The sequence below is a fragment of the Aythya marila genome (genome assembly GCF_965140915.1).
Source record: "Aythya marila genome assembly, chromosome: 19".
Classification (NCBI taxonomy): domain Eukaryota; kingdom Metazoa; phylum Chordata; class Aves; order Anseriformes; family Anatidae; genus Aythya; species Aythya marila.
Window position 1 is genome coordinate 500,061 of NC_139060.1, and position 18,419 is coordinate 518,479.

General features: G+C 61.1%; 4 protein-coding genes across 4 annotated transcripts; all 4 read right to left on the reverse strand.

The window, feature by feature from the left end:
- Positions 1-1,111: 1,111 nt before the first annotated feature.
- Positions 1,112-4,688, reverse strand: LOC309885432 (extracellular fatty acid-binding protein-like). Its single transcript, XM_082775327.1, has 7 exons — positions 4,475-4,688; positions 4,015-4,154; positions 3,283-3,353; positions 2,766-2,876; positions 2,189-2,290; positions 1,887-1,912; positions 1,112-1,274 (listed from the first exon to the last, which is right to left on the reverse strand). Exons 1-6 carry the CDS (start codon positions 4,559-4,561, stop codon positions 1,887-1,889), a joined length of 537 nt encoding a protein of 178 aa, XP_082631453.1. The 5' UTR covers positions 4,562-4,688; the 3' UTR covers positions 1,112-1,274.
- Positions 4,689-5,697: 1,009 nt separating this feature from the next.
- On the reverse strand, positions 5,698-8,236 carry LOC309885449 (lipocalin-15-like). The gene is made up of 6 exons (XM_082775361.1): positions 7,985-8,236; positions 7,302-7,441; positions 7,009-7,079; positions 6,629-6,742; positions 6,093-6,194; positions 5,698-5,979 (listed from the first exon to the last, which is right to left on the reverse strand). The coding sequence occupies exons 1-6, from the start codon at positions 8,078-8,080 to the stop codon at positions 5,954-5,956; spliced, it is 549 nt and encodes a 182-aa protein (XP_082631487.1). The 5' UTR covers positions 8,081-8,236; the 3' UTR covers positions 5,698-5,953.
- A 757-nt stretch (positions 8,237-8,993) lies between these two features.
- On the reverse strand, positions 8,994-11,874 carry LOC309885623 (lipocalin-like). Its single transcript, XM_082775791.1, has 7 exons — positions 11,646-11,874; positions 10,543-10,682; positions 10,302-10,378; positions 9,996-10,109; positions 9,665-9,766; positions 9,444-9,469; positions 8,994-9,150 (listed from the first exon to the last, which is right to left on the reverse strand). The coding sequence occupies exons 1-6, from the start codon at positions 11,742-11,744 to the stop codon at positions 9,444-9,446; spliced, it is 558 nt and encodes a 185-aa protein (XP_082631917.1). The 5' UTR covers positions 11,745-11,874; the 3' UTR covers positions 8,994-9,150.
- Positions 11,875-14,465: 2,591 nt separating this feature from the next.
- On the reverse strand, positions 14,466-18,163 carry C8G (complement C8 gamma chain). The gene is made up of 7 exons (XM_082775792.1): positions 17,834-18,163; positions 17,377-17,516; positions 16,728-16,798; positions 16,311-16,418; positions 15,514-15,615; positions 15,189-15,227; positions 14,466-14,745 (listed from the first exon to the last, which is right to left on the reverse strand). Exons 1-7 carry the CDS (start codon positions 17,963-17,965, stop codon positions 14,732-14,734), a joined length of 606 nt encoding a protein of 201 aa, XP_082631918.1. The 5' UTR covers positions 17,966-18,163; the 3' UTR covers positions 14,466-14,731.
- Positions 18,164-18,419: the final 256 nt, after the last annotated feature.

An 18,419-nucleotide genomic window follows, 5' to 3' on the forward strand; every position in this document is an offset into this window, starting at 1 on the left:
AATATAATTTTTTATCTATTACTAGCAGACTAGAGCAGTGAAAAAACAAAACAAAACCAAACCGAAACAAAACACCTTCCCCCATCCACTTTTTTTCTATGTTCTCCCCCCAAGTGGCTCAGGGGAATGGGGGATGGGGACTGTGCTTCTCTGCCACCACTCCTACACCTTCACTCTCTGCCTTCGCTCCCCTGCTCCACGTGGGGTCCCTCCCACGGGATGCCGTCCTTCCCAAACTGATCCTGCATGGGCTTCCCACAGGCAGCAGCTCTTCAAGAACTGCTCCAATACGGGTCCACATCATGGGGTCCGTCCCCCAGGAGCAAACTGCTCCAGCACAGGTTCCCCATGAGCAGCAGCTCCCCCCAGACCCCCTGCTCCTGTGGGGGCTCTCCATGGGCCACAGCCTCCTCCAGGCCACATCCACCTGCTTTTTCTGACCCTGCAACTTGAAGGGGACCCTGGGGAAGGACAGCCCCTAACAGCCCTAACAAAGAGCACAATGAGTCCCCAAAGGAGCCTTTCACATGATAATGGCTGCAGAGCCCAGCCATCAGGGCCCAGATCAAGCCTGCAAATCCAAGGGGGTTGGAACCAGATGATATTTAAGGTCCCTTCCAACTCAAGTCATTCTATGATTCTATGCTTTGGGGCTCACAGGGTCATGCTGCTTTTCTGGACTCAGATCCAGAGGCACACCTTCAGATATCCCCACTTCCCACCAGCCCTTGGAGCACTGCAGCCAGGGGGCTGAGAGGGCCTTGAGCCTTGTCCCTGCCCTGGCCCAGCCTGAGCTCATGCATGAGCTGGGCTTCAGATGATCAGGGGGCTGCAGTCACAGCAGGGTGAGCAGAGGAAAGGTCATTTGGAGAATGGACATGGCCACAGGTCCTTCACGCCTTGCCTCACCTCACCCTGGCTGTGGTCCTCTTCTAGGAGCCAGCCCAGCCCCTTGGGCTGCTGGGCTTTGAGAAGGCGCTTGCTTGGGTGAGCTCACTGCATTATCAGCCCCTGGTTGTTCTCCAGCCACCAACCCCTTGAGGACAACAAGGGGCAGCACATCCCCAGACAGTCCAGATTCTCCCCAGACACCTACAACAAGCTCTTGGGGGTGAGTTCTCTTTATTTGGTTGAAAAGGAGGGACCATGTACTGGAAAAGCAGGAGATGCATCAGAACCCTGAAGAGGGACAGCAGAGCAGCAGCCTGGAGCTTTGGCACATCGGTCTTGCCTTGCATGGGGAGCAGCAGCATTATCCAGTCATCCTGTGCCTCCTAGAATACAACCAGGAGAGGTGGGCTCGGTATTTAAGGTGGGGAGGCCAACAGAGTGGGCAGGGCAGGGCTCTCCACTAGGATCAGTGTTTCCTCTTCCAGCTTTCCCCAGGTCTGTAGGCTTCAGCCATCTCCAAGGATGGGTTTCTAGCATAGCTCCGCAAATGTATGTGCACTGGTGTGGTGGGAAATCATGTGCTAGGTCTGTCCAGTGGGCCAACAACCTCTGTGTTTTGCATGGTGAGATATCAACCCAATTTCTTGCTAGTTTTGCTGATTCACCACACTGAGTTCCCTTTGGTAAGAATCAGCGTTTTGGACCTTGCTGCTGGATGAGCTCAGCAGCTGTTTCTCCACTGAGCTGGTGGGTTTTGGTTCAGGTGTCCTTGCCCACTATCAGGCAGCTGCATCTCCATCAGGGGGCCCTGTGCCCACTGCTGCAGAGCAGCTCCAAGAGAAATGGTCCTACCTGGGTGTGACTGTCAGCACACGTTCAAACAATGCGGTCCCCAGAGTAGCGAGAGGAGTTCATGGTGGCCCTCATTGGGGCACCAAGGGGGAAATTTTCAGGTGAGGACATTGCAAATGCTGTGTTGCACTGCAACAACTCACCTATGGTTCATCGACTCTGCATTCATCTGTGAAAATAAAGAGAAAGGCTGAGTGCAGGGCTGTGGTCTGGCTAGTCCCATTTAGCACCCACAGAAAGAGGCAGACAACTGGAGATGGACTTGAGTAAGGCAGAAGTCATGGCATGCCAATCCAGAGCACCCCTCATCACTGGCACTCTCCTGGCTGCCCACCCCACGCAGCAATGGCAACGACAGCCAAACAAGCCCCTGCAGCTCAATCAGGTTTCCCATAAGGACTGAGCCAGTCTGGCTGGTGTGAACACGGTGCTGGGCCATGCTCACCCTGGCTGGGCAGCATCTTGATCATCTCGTCGGTGAAGCTCTGCTCCTTGGCAAACCTTCTGAACAGTGCCATGACTGCGGGGCTCACCTCTTGTCTTCTGCCTGAAGTCAAGGACAGGAGTTAGGTGGGTGGAATGCATGATGACCCCTTGGGGGGCAGGAGGTGGTGGTGGAGTTCTCAGGGAGCAAGGGACCTTCAGCTGGGTGCCTGGGAATGTCAGTCGCCTTCCCATGGGCCAAGACAAAGTGTATGGGCTGGTACCAGTGTCCCCAAGCACCACAGCATCTCATCTCCTAGTTCCCATCTCCACAACTTCTGACCTTCCCTTGCAGCAGGACCCCCACTCTTTGCTCCATTTTGCCAAGAGTCTTACCTAAGGCTGTGGACTCCTGGCACAGAGCAGAAGCCTGAGACCCAGCCCCAAACCGTAGCCCCTTTCCCCTACTCCCCCTCTATGTGGGGCCAAGCAGCAGCACTGCCCCCCTCCTGTACCATAGCTAGCACATGGGCAGGGGTGATGCGAGGTGTCCCCAGGACCCCTGAGCCCTCATCCTGCCAGTCAGACTGGACACATACTGTAGAGCCTCAGCATGTGCAAGGTCTTCCCATCCTTCACCCTGGTTGTAAAGATTACTGCGTAGCTCTTGTAGTCTGTGTCCAGCACCTGTGCCATTCTATCGCCTCCCTCTGAAAAAGAACATTGAGCAAAGTGAAAAATTAATTATGTTCCCCTGAGAGCTCCTGTAAGAACTGTAAGAGTGTGAATGCCTGTGAATGGAGCCAAGGGGCCTGACTTAGCCAGACTCTATTTCTGCTGCACCCCCACTCTTAGATTGTCCTCTTGGAAAGGCTCCTCCAAAAGCCTAGGGGAGCCCACAGATGACGGCACAGCAGAGTGACCAGGGATGGCCACTGCAGGCGGCAGAGCAGCCTAACCAATTTTGGACTAGCACTTGGGCTAGGGTCAGGGGAAACCACTGCTGCTTTGTCCCCTGGGAGCAACCATCCACAGTCCTGCTGCAGATTGATTCTGCATCAGCCAGGTGAGTGAGGGATGCACCCCTGCCCCTGCCAGGACCCTGTCCTCACTCACCTGAGATGTAGACTTCACCCTCGTCACTGGTCTTCTTGAAGATTGTCTCCCGTCTCCTACACCCCTCTGGTCTGCAAGGCAGGGAAGGACACCTTGTCGCGAATCCTCAGGGCATGCTCAGAGCCAGCTGGGTTTGTCCCTGCAAGAGGCTGGGGCATCACCGTGCCCAGCTTGTTCCCTGCCCTGGGACAATGGCTCTGGTGTTGTCAGCTCAAATGCGTGAGATGCTGTTAGGAGAGGGGGTGGTATGGCTGAGGGGGATGGATGGCTGCCATTCCCACAGCAATGGGTGCCTGGGCTTCCAGAGCAGGGTGCTGGCACCCAGGAGTTCTGTGGGTCTCATGGACACTTCCTTGCTCTCACTCTGATCTGGTGGGATGAGCCCAGCTCTAATGAGGAGGCTCTGTGCTGTCCCTTATCAGCATGCAGCTGGGTGGCTCAGCCTCCATGCTGGGACCCTGTCCTGTGCTCACAGTTCCACCAGGCTGCCTGGTCTGCCCTGTGCCCTGCGGCTGCTGGGTCGCTGCTTCTACTGGACAGTCTGGGGCAGCACCGGGGCACCAGGGTCTCCATAGCCCAGCTATCCCAAGTTTAAACTTGTGGCTGCTGTCAGCTGGAGTCCCTGATTCAGCCCCTGCCCAGGTCTTTTGTGGTGCTGGCTAGAAGTACCTGGATGCAGACCCAGAGAGAATCCTTCAGTGAAGCCCAAGGAGAAAAGCATCTGGCACTTACGTGACAGCTGCATATGAGACCTTCAGCTTGTCCTGCCCCAGGACAGAGAGGCTGGCCATCACCATCTTCAGCCTATCCTTCTCACGGAGGTAGAATTCAGAGTTGGAGGCCAGAGCAACGACGTACCATTTCCCTGCAATCTGGCAGCATAGATGGGCTGTAAGTCCAGAGAACCAGGCAGGACCTGTCCCTTTTTGGGGGCCAAGTGGCCAGGACACCTGCAAACTCCCACAGCACCCAGGCCATGGCACCTGCATCCCATCTGGGCACCTGCAGCATCCCTGCTGGATCCTTCTGCTGGGGCTGGGTAACTGCCCTCACCTGTGTGTCCAGTGCTCATAGACAGCAGAGCCAGCAGTGGCTGCAGCATCCCCAGCCACCCCCAGCCTCTACATACTGCTCCTGCCCCCACCCCGGTGACCAGAGACCATGCTTCCCTCCCCGGGGTGCTGCATGTCACCTTGCTCCTGTCCGGCCCTGTAGCTCCAGCCTCTGCACGCAGCAAGCAGAGTAGGGCCAGCCCCAGGCTCAGCACCACCGTCCTCATCTTGTGCAGCCTCCTGTAGCGTCACGGTAGGACTGGGAGCAGTCCTGGGGCTGTTGACTTTATAGTGCTGTGCTGCCCCCGCCCTGCACTGCGTGCTGCTGTTGGCCTGGGGCGAGGTGGTGGCTTGGGAGGGCTGAAACCATCCAAAGGTAAACAGCGCCTTACAGAAGGAAGAAAGTGTTGCGAGCCCCAAGGAGGGATCTGAGTAGCAGGGTTGCAGGGCCGCTATTGCACCACAGACAAAAATGAAGATTTTCCCGTATTTTACGTCTCTTGTGAAAGAACAAAAATACTTCTTGTTTCCCTTGCCAGGAAGAGCAGGGAGGTCCTTCCCAGCACGTAGCCTGTGGGCAGCACTGTCACAGCAGTGACCCTGCCCCTGTCCCCAGGCTCGCCCAAGCCTGGGTGCCAGCACAGGATGCCAGTGACACAGGTTCCTGTCACTGTCGAGCGTCCCCTCCATGCCAGGGTGCACTGTGCCCAGGCTCCAAAGGGCTCCAGGGATCACAGCCCCAGGCGAGTCCGTGCTGCCTCCTCACAGCCTGGTGCCCAGGCACCGAGGGATTCCCTTTCCTTGGCCACCATTTGCTGGGGCCTGGGGTGAGGGATGGGGGGGAGGAGGAAGGAAGGGGGCAGGGTCTGCCTCCATGCTGCTGAAGGAGGGGGACTGGAGGCAGGGCCCTGCCACCCCTGGGGCTCATTGCAGCATGGCTAGAGGGCGCTGGCAGACACCTGTGGGGGTCTCAGCAGACATGGCACGGTCCCACTCCCACCTGGGCAGCTCTGAGTGCCCTGGGGCAGGGGCTGAGCAGGAACCTGGGTGACCTGGAGAAGCCCATAACGATCCAGAGCCCATGCAGCAGGTCCATACAGGCTGCCTGCTCAGCCCTGCCTGCTGCCCGCCCTGCTGGGCTGCCTGGTCAACACCATTAGTTCATCCCCTGCCCAAATCCTCAGTGGTACCCCCAATGCACCTCCTTTCCTAGCCTCTGTGCGCATGCGCACACACACACACCAGTCTCCATGCTGTGCTCTGCAAACCATGAAGCAAAGGAGCCCCCATACTGCCCTGTGGTTGGGTCCAGGGCGGCTGGGCTCAGGGTGTCTGGCAGCACCCTCAGTCCTGCCAACAAAAGCAATGAGTTCTGGGGCAGCTTCTGCACCTGTTTATTTCAGCGGGAGAGGCGTGCTCCTGGTACGGAGCAGCAGGTCTGGCAGAGGATGGGAAGGGGCACCAGGGCCAGGGCAGGGGGGGGGAGCTGAGCCTGGACTCCACCAGCTCTGGAGGACACAGCTCTTGTGTCAGCCCCTCAGCTGCAGGAAGGCAGGACAGACAGACGAAGGGTTAACAGGGACTGGGGGGCTGTTCAGCCCAGCTTCCCCTGGCCACGCTCATGCGAGAGCCTTGGTGCACTGATCTGTTAAACCGAAAGAGAGGCGTGAGTGTGCTCCCACATGGAGAACCCCAGGCACCTATGGAGCCTCCCAGTGCAGAGGGCACATGTGGGCCAACCCCATCCCTGGCACTCACCCGACTGTGGCAGGATGGCCAGCATGTCCTCAGTCAGGCCCACAGAGTGGAAGAGCGCTTTGAACTTCTGCAGGAACTGGGGGCTCACATCCTGCTCCCTTGCTGCAGCCAGACACCCAAGGTGAAGGCTGGTGAGTGAGGGGGCCCAGCAGGCACAGGACAGCTGCCAGGTACCCCATGGCTATGCCAGGCTGGCAGCAAGGGGGTACAACCCCCACCTCAGATGAGTGAACCCCCCCCCCCCAGGGCCGTGTACCCACCCACCCAGATCCGAGCAGAGCAGCTGACAGCTCTGGGGGTCTGCAGCCTGACCAAAACACTACAGGCAAGGATCTGGTGGAAACCAGAGTAAACTGGTGGTACAATGTTTCATTCACCCCAAGGTGAATTCCTGGGGTGTGGCTCAGTGCCAGCACGCTGGGGTGCTGATGTGGTGGCCCTGGGTGGTGATGAGGAGCACCAGCCCTGCCACCCACCACTGCCCATGGCCTGGCCCAGCCCAGCCCTGAGGTGCCCCTCCCCGCTGCGACACCCACTGTAGAGCTGCAGCATGGTGCTGGGCTCCTGGCCGCGGTCCCTCAGGGTGTACACGATGGCGTAGTGCTTGTAGTCTGTATCCATCACGCGCAGGTCCGTTTTTTCTTGATTTTCTGAAAGGACCCCATCCAGTGCCCGGTCAGGTGATGCGATGCAGGGCCCTGGCCCAAATGTGCCCCACTGGGGTCTGGAAAGTGAACTGCTGCCTCTGAGCCAGCAGCTGTGTGCAATTTGGCTGAGCTGCTGCCTGCTCGCAGCCTGACCCTCACCAAGCGATGGAGGCAGAGGGGCCAAACCCACACCTCCCACTGTCATCTGGGCATGGAGGGGATCTGTGCTGCCTGCCCTGCATTTTTGGGGTCCCTCTGCCCACACATACCTGTGCTGGTGTAGTGCCCTGCCTGCCCACTCTTCTGGAAGAGCAGCTCAACCTTTTTGCATTCTTCTGGCCTGGAAGGAGAAAATTGGAACAGCAAACAGAGCTCGAAGCCAGCGTGGCGGCAGGATGGTGTGGCAGGGCAGCGTGGCAGGGCAGCGGGATCTGCGGGACTATGCTGCCCACCCAGCTGCAGCCACAGACTGGGCAGTGCCTGGCCCAAAGGGGACTCCAGGAGCACCAAATTAATCTGCAGCAGAGCCCACCACAGCAGCACAACAGAGCTGGGCACTCACAGGGGGAAGATAGCCTCCATAGCCAGGTGCCCCTCCGGCGTGAAGCTGATGGTGGCAATGGATGACTTCATCTTGTCCTTCATGCTCAGGAACACGGGGCAGTTGGAAATGGCAGCCGCGATGTGCCACCTCCCTGCAAACTGCAGCAAGCCATCACCAACAGGGTTTGGAAAAGATGTGTGGGACCTCCCACCTGCCACGGGGGACCTGTCACATGCCATGGGGACCTGCCTTCCCATCGTAGGACCTGACAGTCTGTCGTAGGGGAACTGCCTCCTGCTGTAGGGACCAGCCAAGCCTAACATGGGGACCTGCCACCTGCTTGTGTGCAGAGCACTGCCTGTCCTGTGCCAGGGTGGTGGCATGGAGTCCTCCCCATATTCCCTGGGAAAGCTCCACATTTCTGGCACCATTGCAGCCCCAGGGTGTATCCCTGCAGTGGGGCCACCACTGGGACTGTGCAATGTGGCAGGAGATGGGCTAGAGTTGTCCAGGACTGACCTGGTTTTGCACAAGCATCCATGGCCTTGCAGCAACAGCCCTGGAGCAGACTCTGAGCTGGGACTGGGGGGTGCCTGGGGATGCCCAGGGGTGCCCAGGAACAGGGGGTGCCCGGGGACGCAGCACAGTCACCCTGCCCCAGCCCAGACAGGACTGGCCAGGTTGGCACCCTGTGCTGTTACCTTCCCCATGTTGAAGTCCAGCTGCACAGGGACCTCGGCACCTGCCCTCAGCAGGCAGAGCAGGGCCAGCACCAGGCTCGGCAGCACTGTGGTCATCCTTGCTCCGGGGTCTGGATACGGGCTGGAGAGGCTACAGTCCTGCCTCTTCTCACACTCACCTTTATAGCCCCCACTGCTGGCAGCAGTCCCTGCCCACCCCCTTTATGCAACAGGTTACACAAGAGCACTGATAGCTCGTACCCGTGTTGGGTGACAGCATTGGCCCCTTCCCAGTTTAATTACCCAGTCCCAACTGAATGCAGCCTTGTGTGAGACCCAGCACAGAGCATGTTCAGGACTGGGCAATGTCCTGTGCTGGTGGGATGTCCAGGGACGGGGACATGGGCACAGAGGGTGTCCTCACCACTCCCCTCCTGGCTGTCATGTTCTGGCCACAGGGTCTGGCTGTGTCAGGATGGATCCTGTCTCAAGGAGGAGGGCAGTTGGGCCGGGGCTTTAGCCTGGGGTCAAGCTGCAGCCCAGTGCCCTTGGGAACAGACCCTGCTCCTGGGGAGGGTCCAGGATCATGGCTTGGGGACCGCTGGGGTGGCCAGGACTGAGCTACATCTGACATTCACAGACATTGCTCTGGTTCATATCTATCACCCCCTCTCCCTCCCCAGTTTTGGAGACACCCCCCCCCCCAGTCACCCATTGCCCCATCCCCATGCTGCCAGCCTGCTCTCTGGAGGGGAAACTGGGGCAGAGAGGGCAGAAGAAGAACTGCCCAGGGTGATTGAGAGGGCAGATTGGAGCTGATCCCTGCAGCTGGTCCCAGCCCTGGGAGCCTTTCATCCCCAGACAGGACAAGTTTCATGGCCAGGCAGCACCCCATAAGCACACATGGAGTCTGAACCCAGCAGCCTCCCCCTGCTGCAGCCCCCTCCCCACAAGCCCAAGCAAGGGAGACCTCAGGAGAGCCCATCAGGGTGCCTCCCCCACAATGATCCAGAAGACGTGGCCAAGGGGCTGGTGTTTTATATGGGCTTTAATGGGGGTGAGGGTACAGGCATGGGGTGCAAAGCCAGGAAGTGAAGGTGGATAGATACGGTGCTGGGGAAAGGATGGGGCAGCCACCAGCTTGCAGCGGTCTTGGAGCTCCGGTCGGCAGCAGCTGGTGGGTCTGCCTGGAAGAGAAGGGAGGCGAGCATGGCTGAGCTGGCAGGCAGGGGGCATATGGAGTGCTGGTGGCCCTGGCAGCCCCACACTGAGGGGGCAGGCACCCACCATCCAGGGCCACCCCATGGGGATGTGGTAGGACCTGCCGCAGGGGGATGGGAGATATCCCAGCCAGAGGAGCTGGGCTGCGACTGAGAAGCCTGATGGGCTGGAAGAAGCAGGGGTTCTGCAGGATGGCAAGGCTTAGGGCACCCCCAGCCCCCCCAGAACTGGTCTGAGCCCCAGCAAGGGCAGGACTCACCTAGGCAGCCTCTGCCATGCACTTGTCTGCAGAAGAAAGAAAAGCAGAGATCAGCCCCTCCATGGGGTGGGGACAGCATCAGTACCTGGTGTGAGGCTTGCCCCAGCACACCCCTCTGAGGACCCCCACTTCTGTCCAGAGGCACTGAGAGCTGAACCAAGGTGCCCAGACATGTGGGCTCCCCTCTCCCCACTGCCCCCTCTGTTTCTGCCTGCTCTTACCTGTCTGAGGCAGGATGAGGATCTCTTCGTCCGTCAGGCCCTGCTCCTTGGAGAACTGGGTGAACCTCTCCAGGCGCTCGGGACTGAGCTCCTTAGTCCGGCCTGCAGCCAAAAGCAGAGTGAGAGGTGGCCCCTGTCCCTTGCAGGATGGCCCCTGGGCATGGGAAATCCAGCAAGGACTTGGCAGGGGCCAAGGAAGGAGGACCCTACCCAGCCATGCCATGGGCTGTCCTGCTGCCCCCTCCCATGGGACAGATCCCCACCAAAACACTCTGAGGGCCCCAACTGCCAAAGCACAGGGGGGCTGGCATGGGGGCTGGCAAGGACATACTGTAGAGCAGCACCATGGTGGAGGTGCCAGTGCTCTTGGAGATCCGGGTGGCCACCAGAGCGTACTCATCATAGTTGGTCTCCACCACACGGATGTCGTGTTTGCTGCCCCAGCCTGCGAAGGATGGAATGAGCACATCTCAGCCCCCAGCACCGAGCCCAGACCCCACAGGGGAGCACAGACTCCTGCAGGGTATGAGCCACCCTGAGGTGTCCTGGCTAGGGCAGGAGCACAGGCTGCGTCCCAGCTCCATCCTGCCCTGCCAGAGGAGGTGCCAGGAGCCCCGCAGTGGGGTCGGATGCTCACGTGGGCTGGTGTAGCTGAACCGCCCAGGCTGCTCTGTCTTGATGTAAAGGCTGTTCTTCTTCTCACACTGGTCACCCCTGGGGAGCACAGCACAAGAATGCCAGCAGGGCTGGAGGAGGCTGGCGCTCAGCCCGTGCACAGCCCCAGGCATGGCACTGCTGCCCCCCTAGCGCCCACACATCAGCCCAGGAGCAGGGAGTGCCCAGAGCTGCCCCCATGTTCCCCTGCCGCCCGCTCGTACTTGGGGTAGGTGGAGTTGACTTCCAGGTTGCCATCTGCGGTGACAGTGATGACCGTGGTGCACATCTTCATCAGGTGCTTCTTCTCCTTGAACCAGTTGGAGCTGGAGGCCAGGCCAATGCTGTACCACCTCCCCGTGAGCTGCACGTAACCTCTGCTCAGTGCTGGACAGGTGCCCCAGCCCAGGCCATCTCTGCCTTCCCTGCCAGCTTGGGCCTTGTGGCAGGACCGTGCCTGGAGTCCTCACACCCCCCAGGAGCTGCTACAGCCCTCAATGTCCACAAAGCCCAAAGTGAGCCCTGGTTAATGACATGCCTTTCACTGCCCACCACTCAGAGGTTTTCCTTCCCATTTGCCCTGGTGGAAGGACAAATGGTGGAAGGACCACCCAGACCAGAAATGATGTTTGCATCTGTCCATGGCACAAGGAAGGGGTCAGGACCATGGTCCAGCCCAGACTGGGGCCAGCATGGATGTGCCTCCATCCCCATCACCTCCCTGATGGGCCATGCCCCCCAGCAGAGCACCCCTGGAGGACCTGGCAGCATGACCCCTCCTGCAGCTCAGTGGGACCCCAGGGCTCTCCTTGCTGTGTCGTGCCCACTGTGGAGGGAGGAAGGGTCTTGCTGGCACCCTGAGCATGCCAGTACCCAGAGGCTGAGAGGGTAGAGGGGTGTGCAGGCTCCGCCAGCACAACAGCCTGTGTTTTTGGGGTCCGGGACTGGGGGTGGGTGGGCTCTGCTGGGGAGGGAGATCCATGGCCCACATCCACACTGCCTATCAAACTGAGCTTGCTTTCCTCAGACCCCCTCCAAAATTCCTCTGCATCTATGGACACCCCACAGCACAGGAGGCAGGCTGGCCCCACATTTGCTCTGTCCTACCCCACAGGCTGGATCCTGGATCCTGCATCCCTTACAGAGCCAGCAAACCGAGGCCCCCAGGGACAGGGGATGAGGACATACCAGGTGCCCTCCCTCCTCCCTGTACCTGGAGAGGCTGGCCCTTAATCCATCAATAACCCCCTCTCTGCACATTTCTGGGGAGATGAGCGTCCCGCACGCCCCAGCCCCCACGCAGGTGAGGCTGGTCGGGCTGGGTCACCTTGTCCTGCTGGAAGTTGGCTTGCATTGGAATGTTGTCCTGCGCGTGCAGCGCCCCGAGCAGGGCCAGCCCCAGGATGCTGAGCAGTGTGGCTTGCATGTCCCCGGTGCCTGCTTTCCCCAAGCCGAGCCGAGCAGGAGCTGAGCCGAGCCGAGTGGGAGGTGCAGTCAGTGCTGGACACTCTGCTGAGCCCCTATTTATGGGCAGGCAGTGCAGAGGTCCCGGGGGGCCTGTGCTTTGGGCAGGCCAGCCCATCTCCCCCTGTGCTGTTATGCAAGCAAGAGCAGGGGCAAGAGTTGAATCCAAAGGGCAGGCTGGGAACCTGCAAAAAATTCCCTCCTGTTGATATTACATGTTTGCCTTGGGATGCCAAAATGCTCCACAGCAAAAACTCAGCTTGCAGCCAGCTCACTGGCTGTCCCTGCCCCCAGAGCTGTAGAGTGCTGGGAATGGGGGGGAAGCAGTGCTGCCACCAGCACAGGCAGGGGGCTGGGGATGCCAAAGGGGCAGCACTGGGGGTCAGGGCTTGCAGGCTGCCCGCTTTGCAGAACTCAGACTTAGAGAGGTGCCCAAGCAAGGCAGAGGGAACACCAAGTACCTACTGAGTCCTGATCTGACCTGTGGGACTCACGGGCACCTTTGGGTGCTCCCATGGGACACCCTCCACCAAAATCCCAAATCCCTGCATCACCTGAAACAGCATCTCTGTTGCCAGGTGCCGGGGTGAGCCCCACCAGGGTGCAGCTATGGAGCACCCTGAGGGTATGCTGAGGGGTGCTGGGGGACACTGCAGCCAGCGGGGAGCCAGACCACAGTTGCCAGCTCCCCAGCCAACAGCACACAGCCAGAAGGCCGTCCCCCATGCCACCCTGCAGCCAAGAGGAGATGCGTACGGGACGCCCCGAGCACTGCCAGCCCTTGTGCTGTGGGTCATCACTGGGTGTCAGCAGTGGTTCCCACGGGGCTGGGACAGGGCTGGCTGCACAGGACACAGCACCAGCCTGGCCGTGGTGCCCCAGGGCCATGGCTCTGGCAGGCGCTTGTGCTGCCAGCCTGCAGCTCTCCCTGCAGCATGGCCCTGCCAAGGATCTTTACATAAGGAGTGTGTTTTCACAACAGCTGTTTTTTCCCTCTCGGCAGCCCACCCTGCCTGACCGCCTGAGCACATTCCCTTCCCCGCATCCAGCTGTGAGCCCGGCCTGCCCTGCACAACATGTGCTAGGAGCCAAGCTGGCCCCGGCTCTGTGGATTTAACAAAACAAAACAAAAGCGGATCTGGGTAGGACTGAACATCATGAGAGCGGGACAGAGCCACTGCATGCCAGTCTCAGGCTCAGCCTTGGTATGAGCCCATCCTCAGCTGGTGTGGGTGCATGCCATGGGCCCTTGGGGTGCTGGAAGGAGCTCTATCCATTGGGAAGCGGAGGCACGGAGCACTCACGTGGGTCTCCACTGTTCTGTGCTGTGCATGGACACAGAGCTGTCCTGATTCCCTGCCAGGGTGGCATGAGGGGACCCAAGGGCCCCCCTCACTCAGCTCTTTTGTGGTGGCAAAGCTGGGTGCTGGCCCATGGCAAGCCCAGGAGCACAGGGGCACTGACAGCAACATGAGACAAGCAAAGCTACAGGGCCTGGGCATTTGCACCCTATAAACAAGTTCACCCCAGGCACATGGGCTGGGCAGGAACTCCATCGCCGTGCCGTGTCTCCACCATGACACAGGCACTTCTGGAGAGCAGCCCTGCAGCTGCGTACAGCGAGCTGTACCTGAGGGGCTGGGGACATCCAGACTGTGCAGTGCAGCAGCCTCAGAGGCAGCCGGGGGGGTCTGTACGCGCAGCTGGACACAGCTGCCCTACACGTGGGCAGTGGGGACAGTGGCTGGCTTCGGGTGAGTCACGCGGCAGCTCCTTACATAAGTCCCTGATAAACAACATGTGTTACCAGTTTCCACTAAGATTGCAAAACACTTGTGCTGGGGGCGGGGTGCTGCTCCCACCCCAGGGGCTGCGGATCAGCCTGCTGGCGGGGGGTATAGGGAAGGGGATTTCCAGCTTCCTGTATCAGCAGAGATTGCCAGGAGCTGCTCTGGGGGCTGTGCCCCTTCCCCTCCAACCTCCCTGCCTGCACTGTGGTGGTTGGCACCACTCATCCAAACAGCCCTGGCTAGGCTGCACGTGTCAGGCTGGGGGGATGGTCCTCTGCCCCCAGGATTAACCCTGCGGCCCTGGGCCAAGCTCCTGCAGAGAACAGTGGGCTCAAGGGATGCCCCCAGCCTGGCCATACAGTTCAGCCAGGCAATGCTATGGGTCTGGCTCAAAGGGCAGCAGCCCCTTGGGGACCGCGGTCCCCAGTGCAGGGGCATGGTTTGTTTTACTGCCCCAGTGACTCTGGGAAGTGGAAGCAGGACTGCTGCAGGGTTGTGGTTTCCTTCCCTGGGGCCCCTGAGGGGAAGAGCTGATCCAGCACAGGTCCCCAGTTACCCCCAAGTCCTCCCAGCCTACAGCACCACGTGTGTTCCCCAGGCCATGCTGCCATGGGCTACTGGGCAGTCTGGGCTTTTTCTCACTCAGACAGGCTACACTACGGCACTGCGGAGTAAATCAGGAAAGGTCACTGTTCCTGCCTTAGTGTTGCATGGTTCAACTGAGGTTCAGGGAAAGGACAAGGGGCTGTGGGGTCCTTGGGGACAGGAGGGAGCTACATGGCTCCCAGCACCACACTGACTCCCCCGAGGCCACTAGCAGTGCGAAGCAGTGGCACCAGCAGCTCAGCCCAGGGTGGAGGCAGTGCTGGGGCAATTGAGAGGTGACTTGCCTGTACACAGACCCTTTTCTTGTGTTTATTGGAGTCTTGCTGGCTGCTCCAGGGCACTGGGGTGAAGTATGCAAAGCCATGGGGGGACGAAACAAGGTCAGGCAGGGGGGCTGCCAGTGCAGCTGGAGGAGCTGGGGAGCCCCAAGGGCTGCTGTACAGCAGTGAGGTTTGGCCAAGCCCCAGCTCGTCCCTGCCTGCCCCTGTGGCTGTAGGCAGCTGGATGAGGTGAGGGATCAGTTCTGGGCATGTCCTGGCAACTCTGCCTCCATCTAGAGCTTCATTTCTGGAAGAGAAAGAGAAGTGCTGAGGGGCTGGAGGAGATGTCGGAGACCAGTGCCAGGGCTGGTGACTCACCTCAGCCCACCCAAGCACCAACAACCAATGATGGAGCTGTCCCCAGGGACACGAGCACTCACCCCAGATTGTCCCCATAACAGAATACCCCGTCCCAGAGCCTCCCCATAAAATGCCAGCATAGACCCCACTAAGCTCAGCCTGACCCGCAGAAGGGCCAAAATGGGCTTTGCTTCTCCAGGGTGCAGCCATCCTGGGTGATGTTCTGCCACCTCCTTGCCCCACACCAGGACAAGGAAGGACTCCCCATCCCATGCTAGACCAGCACTACTAGGGCAAGACCACAGGGCTGTGGCAGCACGGGGCTGTGCAGCCTGTGCCAAGGCTGGTGCATGCCAGTGGCCAACACATTGCCTGGGAACTGCAGCTCACCGTTGAGAACGTGGAACTCGTCTGCAGAGTCACAAAACCCTGCAAGAGAGAGAGCCCGAAGCCATCACCCTGCCCAGTCACAACAGCCACATACCCCAGGGACACCACAGGCTACAGTCCTGTCCTTGCATCCTTGTCCCCTGGGGAGAGCATGGTGCGGGGACAGGGCTGTATGTGACATGGGGACACGAGCTGCTCAGACACACGTGGATGTGCCTCCCCTCCCCATGCTGGTGGTGCCAGACCCCAAACCCCAGTGCTGGACCCTCCCGGTGAAGCCATCCTCGCAGGTGCCCCTGCTCCTGGGTGACCACGTGGCACCCACCGTACGTGGGGAAGTAGTAGGTCACATCTTCACTCAGGCCCACAGCCCTGGCGCGCTGCTCGAACTTGTCCGCAATGGCATCGCTGACCTTGCTGCTCCGTCCTGCATGGGGAGGGAAACACCACCATCAGTCTCACAGCCCTGCCTGTCCGTGCTGCCAAGCCCCTGCTCCCTGGGCCTCCCACAGCCAGGCTTGGGGCCAAAGGGATTTTCAGCTCAGAAAAGACGGCTACAAAGCCCTGCCACTATGAGAGCTGTTTCTGCTGGCATGCTGGGGAAAATCTGCAGCTTCCTGGGGTGAAATGGCCATTTGCCCACCTGTGGAGCTGGTGCAGGCAGGCAGGGGGCCACAGGCAGTGAGTAGGCAGGCTGGCACCCCTGCATAGCCAAGCAAATGTATCCATTCGCCTTGTGGGATCTGCCCCAGCCAGAACAGGGGTTGCTCCAGGGAGATTGCCTTTGCTCTCCCCCTTGCAGCATTTGGGGACAAAACTCTCCACGTGGGAACAGGATCCCAGCCCTGTGTCTGGGTCCTTGGCAGCTCTGCAGGGCATCCCTTGAACACAGCGTGGTGTCCCACCCCTCTGCCACCCAGCCCAGCTCCCCCAAGTCCCCTGGCAATCATGACCCCAATGGCTCGTGTGTGCCGCATGTCATTCTTCCCCCTCCCCCAGCACAGCATGTGGATCTGAAGAGGAAGCAGCCCCTTGACCCAAGCCCCCAGCAGTGTGACTGATGTGGGGCAGCACTGCCCTGCACGAGGCACAGGCATCCACGATCCCCAGATGCCAGCTCACCATAGAGCTTGACGGAGATGCTCCGGCCCTTCTGGTAATAGAGGATGGCATAGCTGCTGTGGTCTGTCTCTGCCACCACCACGTCCACCTTGCTGCCGTAGCCACGGCCTGGGGAGGTTCTGGTTAGCCCAGGCACCATCCAAAACCCTCACGCCACCGCCAGAGGGCACAAAGGGTGCAAATCAGGGCTAGAGCAGGTACATCCCGGCTGGGCTTTTGTTCCTCACCAGCAGGCACCAGCCCACAGCGCTGCCTGTGACAGCATGTGGCACTGGGACACTTTCAGACCCCAGAGGTGGCATGCAGGGAAGGCACCACGGGAGAGGACACCGGTGCCAAAGCCCTGCCAGGGGCAGGAGGGGCCCCAGCTCCGTGGTATCGACGGCCTCCATGCCACCCCAGCCCAGTCCCTCTCACCCTTCAGGAAGAAGCGTCCACGCGCCCCAGCAGGGAGGTAGCGCTGCCTGATCTCCCAGCACATCCCATCCCTGTACGGGGAGAGAAGGATGTTGGTGCAGGATGGAGAGGTCCCTGCCCTTCCTGCTTTCCATGGCACACACTGGACGTGCTTTCTCCACTGAGGAGGAGATGTGAAAGGATGTCCGATAATCCACCAAGCCCCTCCCTGCAGCTCTGAGCCTGGCTCAGCCCATCAAACCCCGCTCAGCTGGGTCACCCCATGGCCAGGGAAGTGCCCACAGACATGGACCCACCAATTGTGGTGGCCTTCGAGAGCCAGTCCCTGACCAGGTGGCTGTTGAGAAACTGAATGCCTGCTTGGTGCCTCGGTTTCCCCAGGCTGGCTGCCTCCCACCCTGCCCAGCCTGGCCACCCCAAGCCAGTTTCGGGCTGGTGGCCACACCGCTTGCAGGCTGCCAGTCCCACCACAACCAGGACTTCTAGCACAAAACATCACAGAGGAGATCCACCCCCCTGAATTGTTCCAGGCCGGTTCTCTCCCAGCCTGGAGCCCGTGGCCAGGCACTGGCCCTTCCCCAGCCTGCCTACAACTATCCTGTCCCTGCTGCCATCCCACCTGGTGGCCCCAGCTGCCAGCATCACTCACAGCTTCTTGAAGGTGCTGACCGTCAGGCTCTGCCCATCCGGGACAGCCACTGTCACCGCCGTGGCCTCCAGTTGGTAGCTGTGCTCTGCCAGGTAGCTGCAGCGGGAGGCCATGCCGACCAGGAACCACCGCCCTGCCAGCTGCAAGGCACAGGGCTGGTGTCACCTGCCAGGCCAGCACCACGGGGTGCCACCGCCCCTTAGGCCTGAGCACCCGCCGTCCTGAGCCCATCGTCCACGGCACCATCGCTCGGCACCTCTGCCGGCAGCTGCGCCTCGTGCCCCAGGGCGCAGAGGTGGCTGCGGGAGCCCGAGGTGCCGCGGGACGGCCCCCACCTGGGACGGGGCTCCCCGTGAGTGCTGCCGCCCCCACGCCTGCCCCGCGGGGTGGCTCTGCGGGCACCCCCGGCCCCGGGGCGGGTGGCGCTCAGGGCTGAGCGGGGCGCCCCCGGCCTCACCTGGGGGAGGCTGAGGTGCTCCGCGACCGCCACCTTCTCCAGGGGGCTCTGGGGAGGGGGCGGCCGCCTGCAGTGCCCCCGCGGCGCGGCGAGGAGCAGGGCGAGGAGCAGCAGGGCGCGCGGGGCGGCCATGGCGCGGGCAGCGGCCGCTCTGCCGGGAAGCGGCGGGGCCGGGAGGGGGCCGGGCAGGGGCCGCGAGGGCACGGGGTCAGGGGGCACCGGGAGCCCGGCCAGGCCGACCGCGGCTGGCGGGGCCTCTCCGGGGGCGGCGGGAGGCGGGGGCGGGCACGGGGCGGCGGGGCCAGGGGCTCCCGGGGGCGGCCGGAGCGCGGGGCCCCCGCCTCGACGGCCCCGGGCGGCCCCGCGGAGACCCGGGCCCGCGGGGGGGGGGCGGGGCTTCTGTGTAGGGGCGGGGCTTCGTGTGGGGAGGGGGCGGGGCTTGTGCGAGAGGGGGCGGGGCTTCTGTGCAGGGGCGGGGCTTTTTCGGGAGGGGCGGGGCTTCTTTGTAGGGGTGGGGCTTTGTGTGAGGGGGCGGGGCTTTCCGGGGGGCGGAGCCGCCGCGCCGGGCCGATTCGTCCTGCAGGCG

What these genes read in the sequence shown, in the direction of transcription:
- LOC309885432 (XM_082775327.1), bottom strand. Translation starts at nt 4,561, where the DNA reads ATGAGGACGGTGGTGCTGAGCCTGGGGCTGGCCCTACTCTGCTTGCTG. An exon ending in GGGTGAAGTCTACATCTCAG is followed by an intron (nt 2,877 to 3,282) that starts GTGAGTGAGGAC and finishes GTTCTTTTTCAG; the next exon opens with AGGGAGGCGATAGAATGGCA. An exon ending in GCACATGCTGAGGCTCTACA is followed by an intron (nt 2,291 to 2,765) that starts GTATGTGTCCAG and finishes CCTTGACTTCAG; the next exon opens with GCAGAAGACAAGAGGTGAGC.
- LOC309885449 (XM_082775361.1), bottom strand. Translation starts at nt 8,080, where the DNA reads ATGACCACAGTGCTGCCGAGCCTGGTGCTGGCCCTGCTCTGCCTGCTG. An exon ending in AGGGCACTACACCAGCACAG is followed by an intron (nt 6,743 to 7,008) that starts GTATGTGTGGGC and finishes GGGTCCTTTCAG; the next exon opens with AAAATCAAGAAAAAACGGAC. An exon ending in CACCATGCTGCAGCTCTACA is followed by an intron (nt 6,195 to 6,628) that starts GTGGGTGTCGCA and finishes GTCTGGCTGCAG; the next exon opens with CAAGGGAGCAGGATGTGAGC.
- LOC309885623 (XM_082775791.1), bottom strand. Translation starts at nt 11,744, where the DNA reads ATGCAAGCCACACTGCTCAGCATCCTGGGGCTGGCCCTGCTCGGGGCG. An exon ending in GTTCAGCTACACCAGCCCAC is followed by an intron (nt 10,110 to 10,301) that starts GTGAGCATCCGA and finishes CATCCTTCGCAG; the next exon opens with GCTGGGGCAGCAAACACGAC. An exon ending in CCTCATCCTGCCTCAGACAG is followed by an intron (nt 9,470 to 9,664) that starts GTAAGAGCAGGC and finishes TTTCTTCTGCAG; the next exon opens with ACAAGTGCATGGCAGAGGCT.
- C8G (XM_082775792.1), bottom strand. Translation starts at nt 17,965, where the DNA reads ATGGCCGCCCCGCGCGCCCTGCTGCTCCTCGCCCTGCTCCTCGCCGCG. An exon ending in GTCAGCACCTTCAAGAAGCT is followed by an intron (nt 16,799 to 17,376) that starts GTGAGTGATGCT and finishes CTCCCCGTACAG; the next exon opens with GGATGGGATGTGCTGGGAGA. An exon ending in TGGACGCTTCTTCCTGAAGG is followed by an intron (nt 16,419 to 16,727) that starts GTGAGAGGGACT and finishes GAACCTCCCCAG; the next exon opens with GCCGTGGCTACGGCAGCAAG.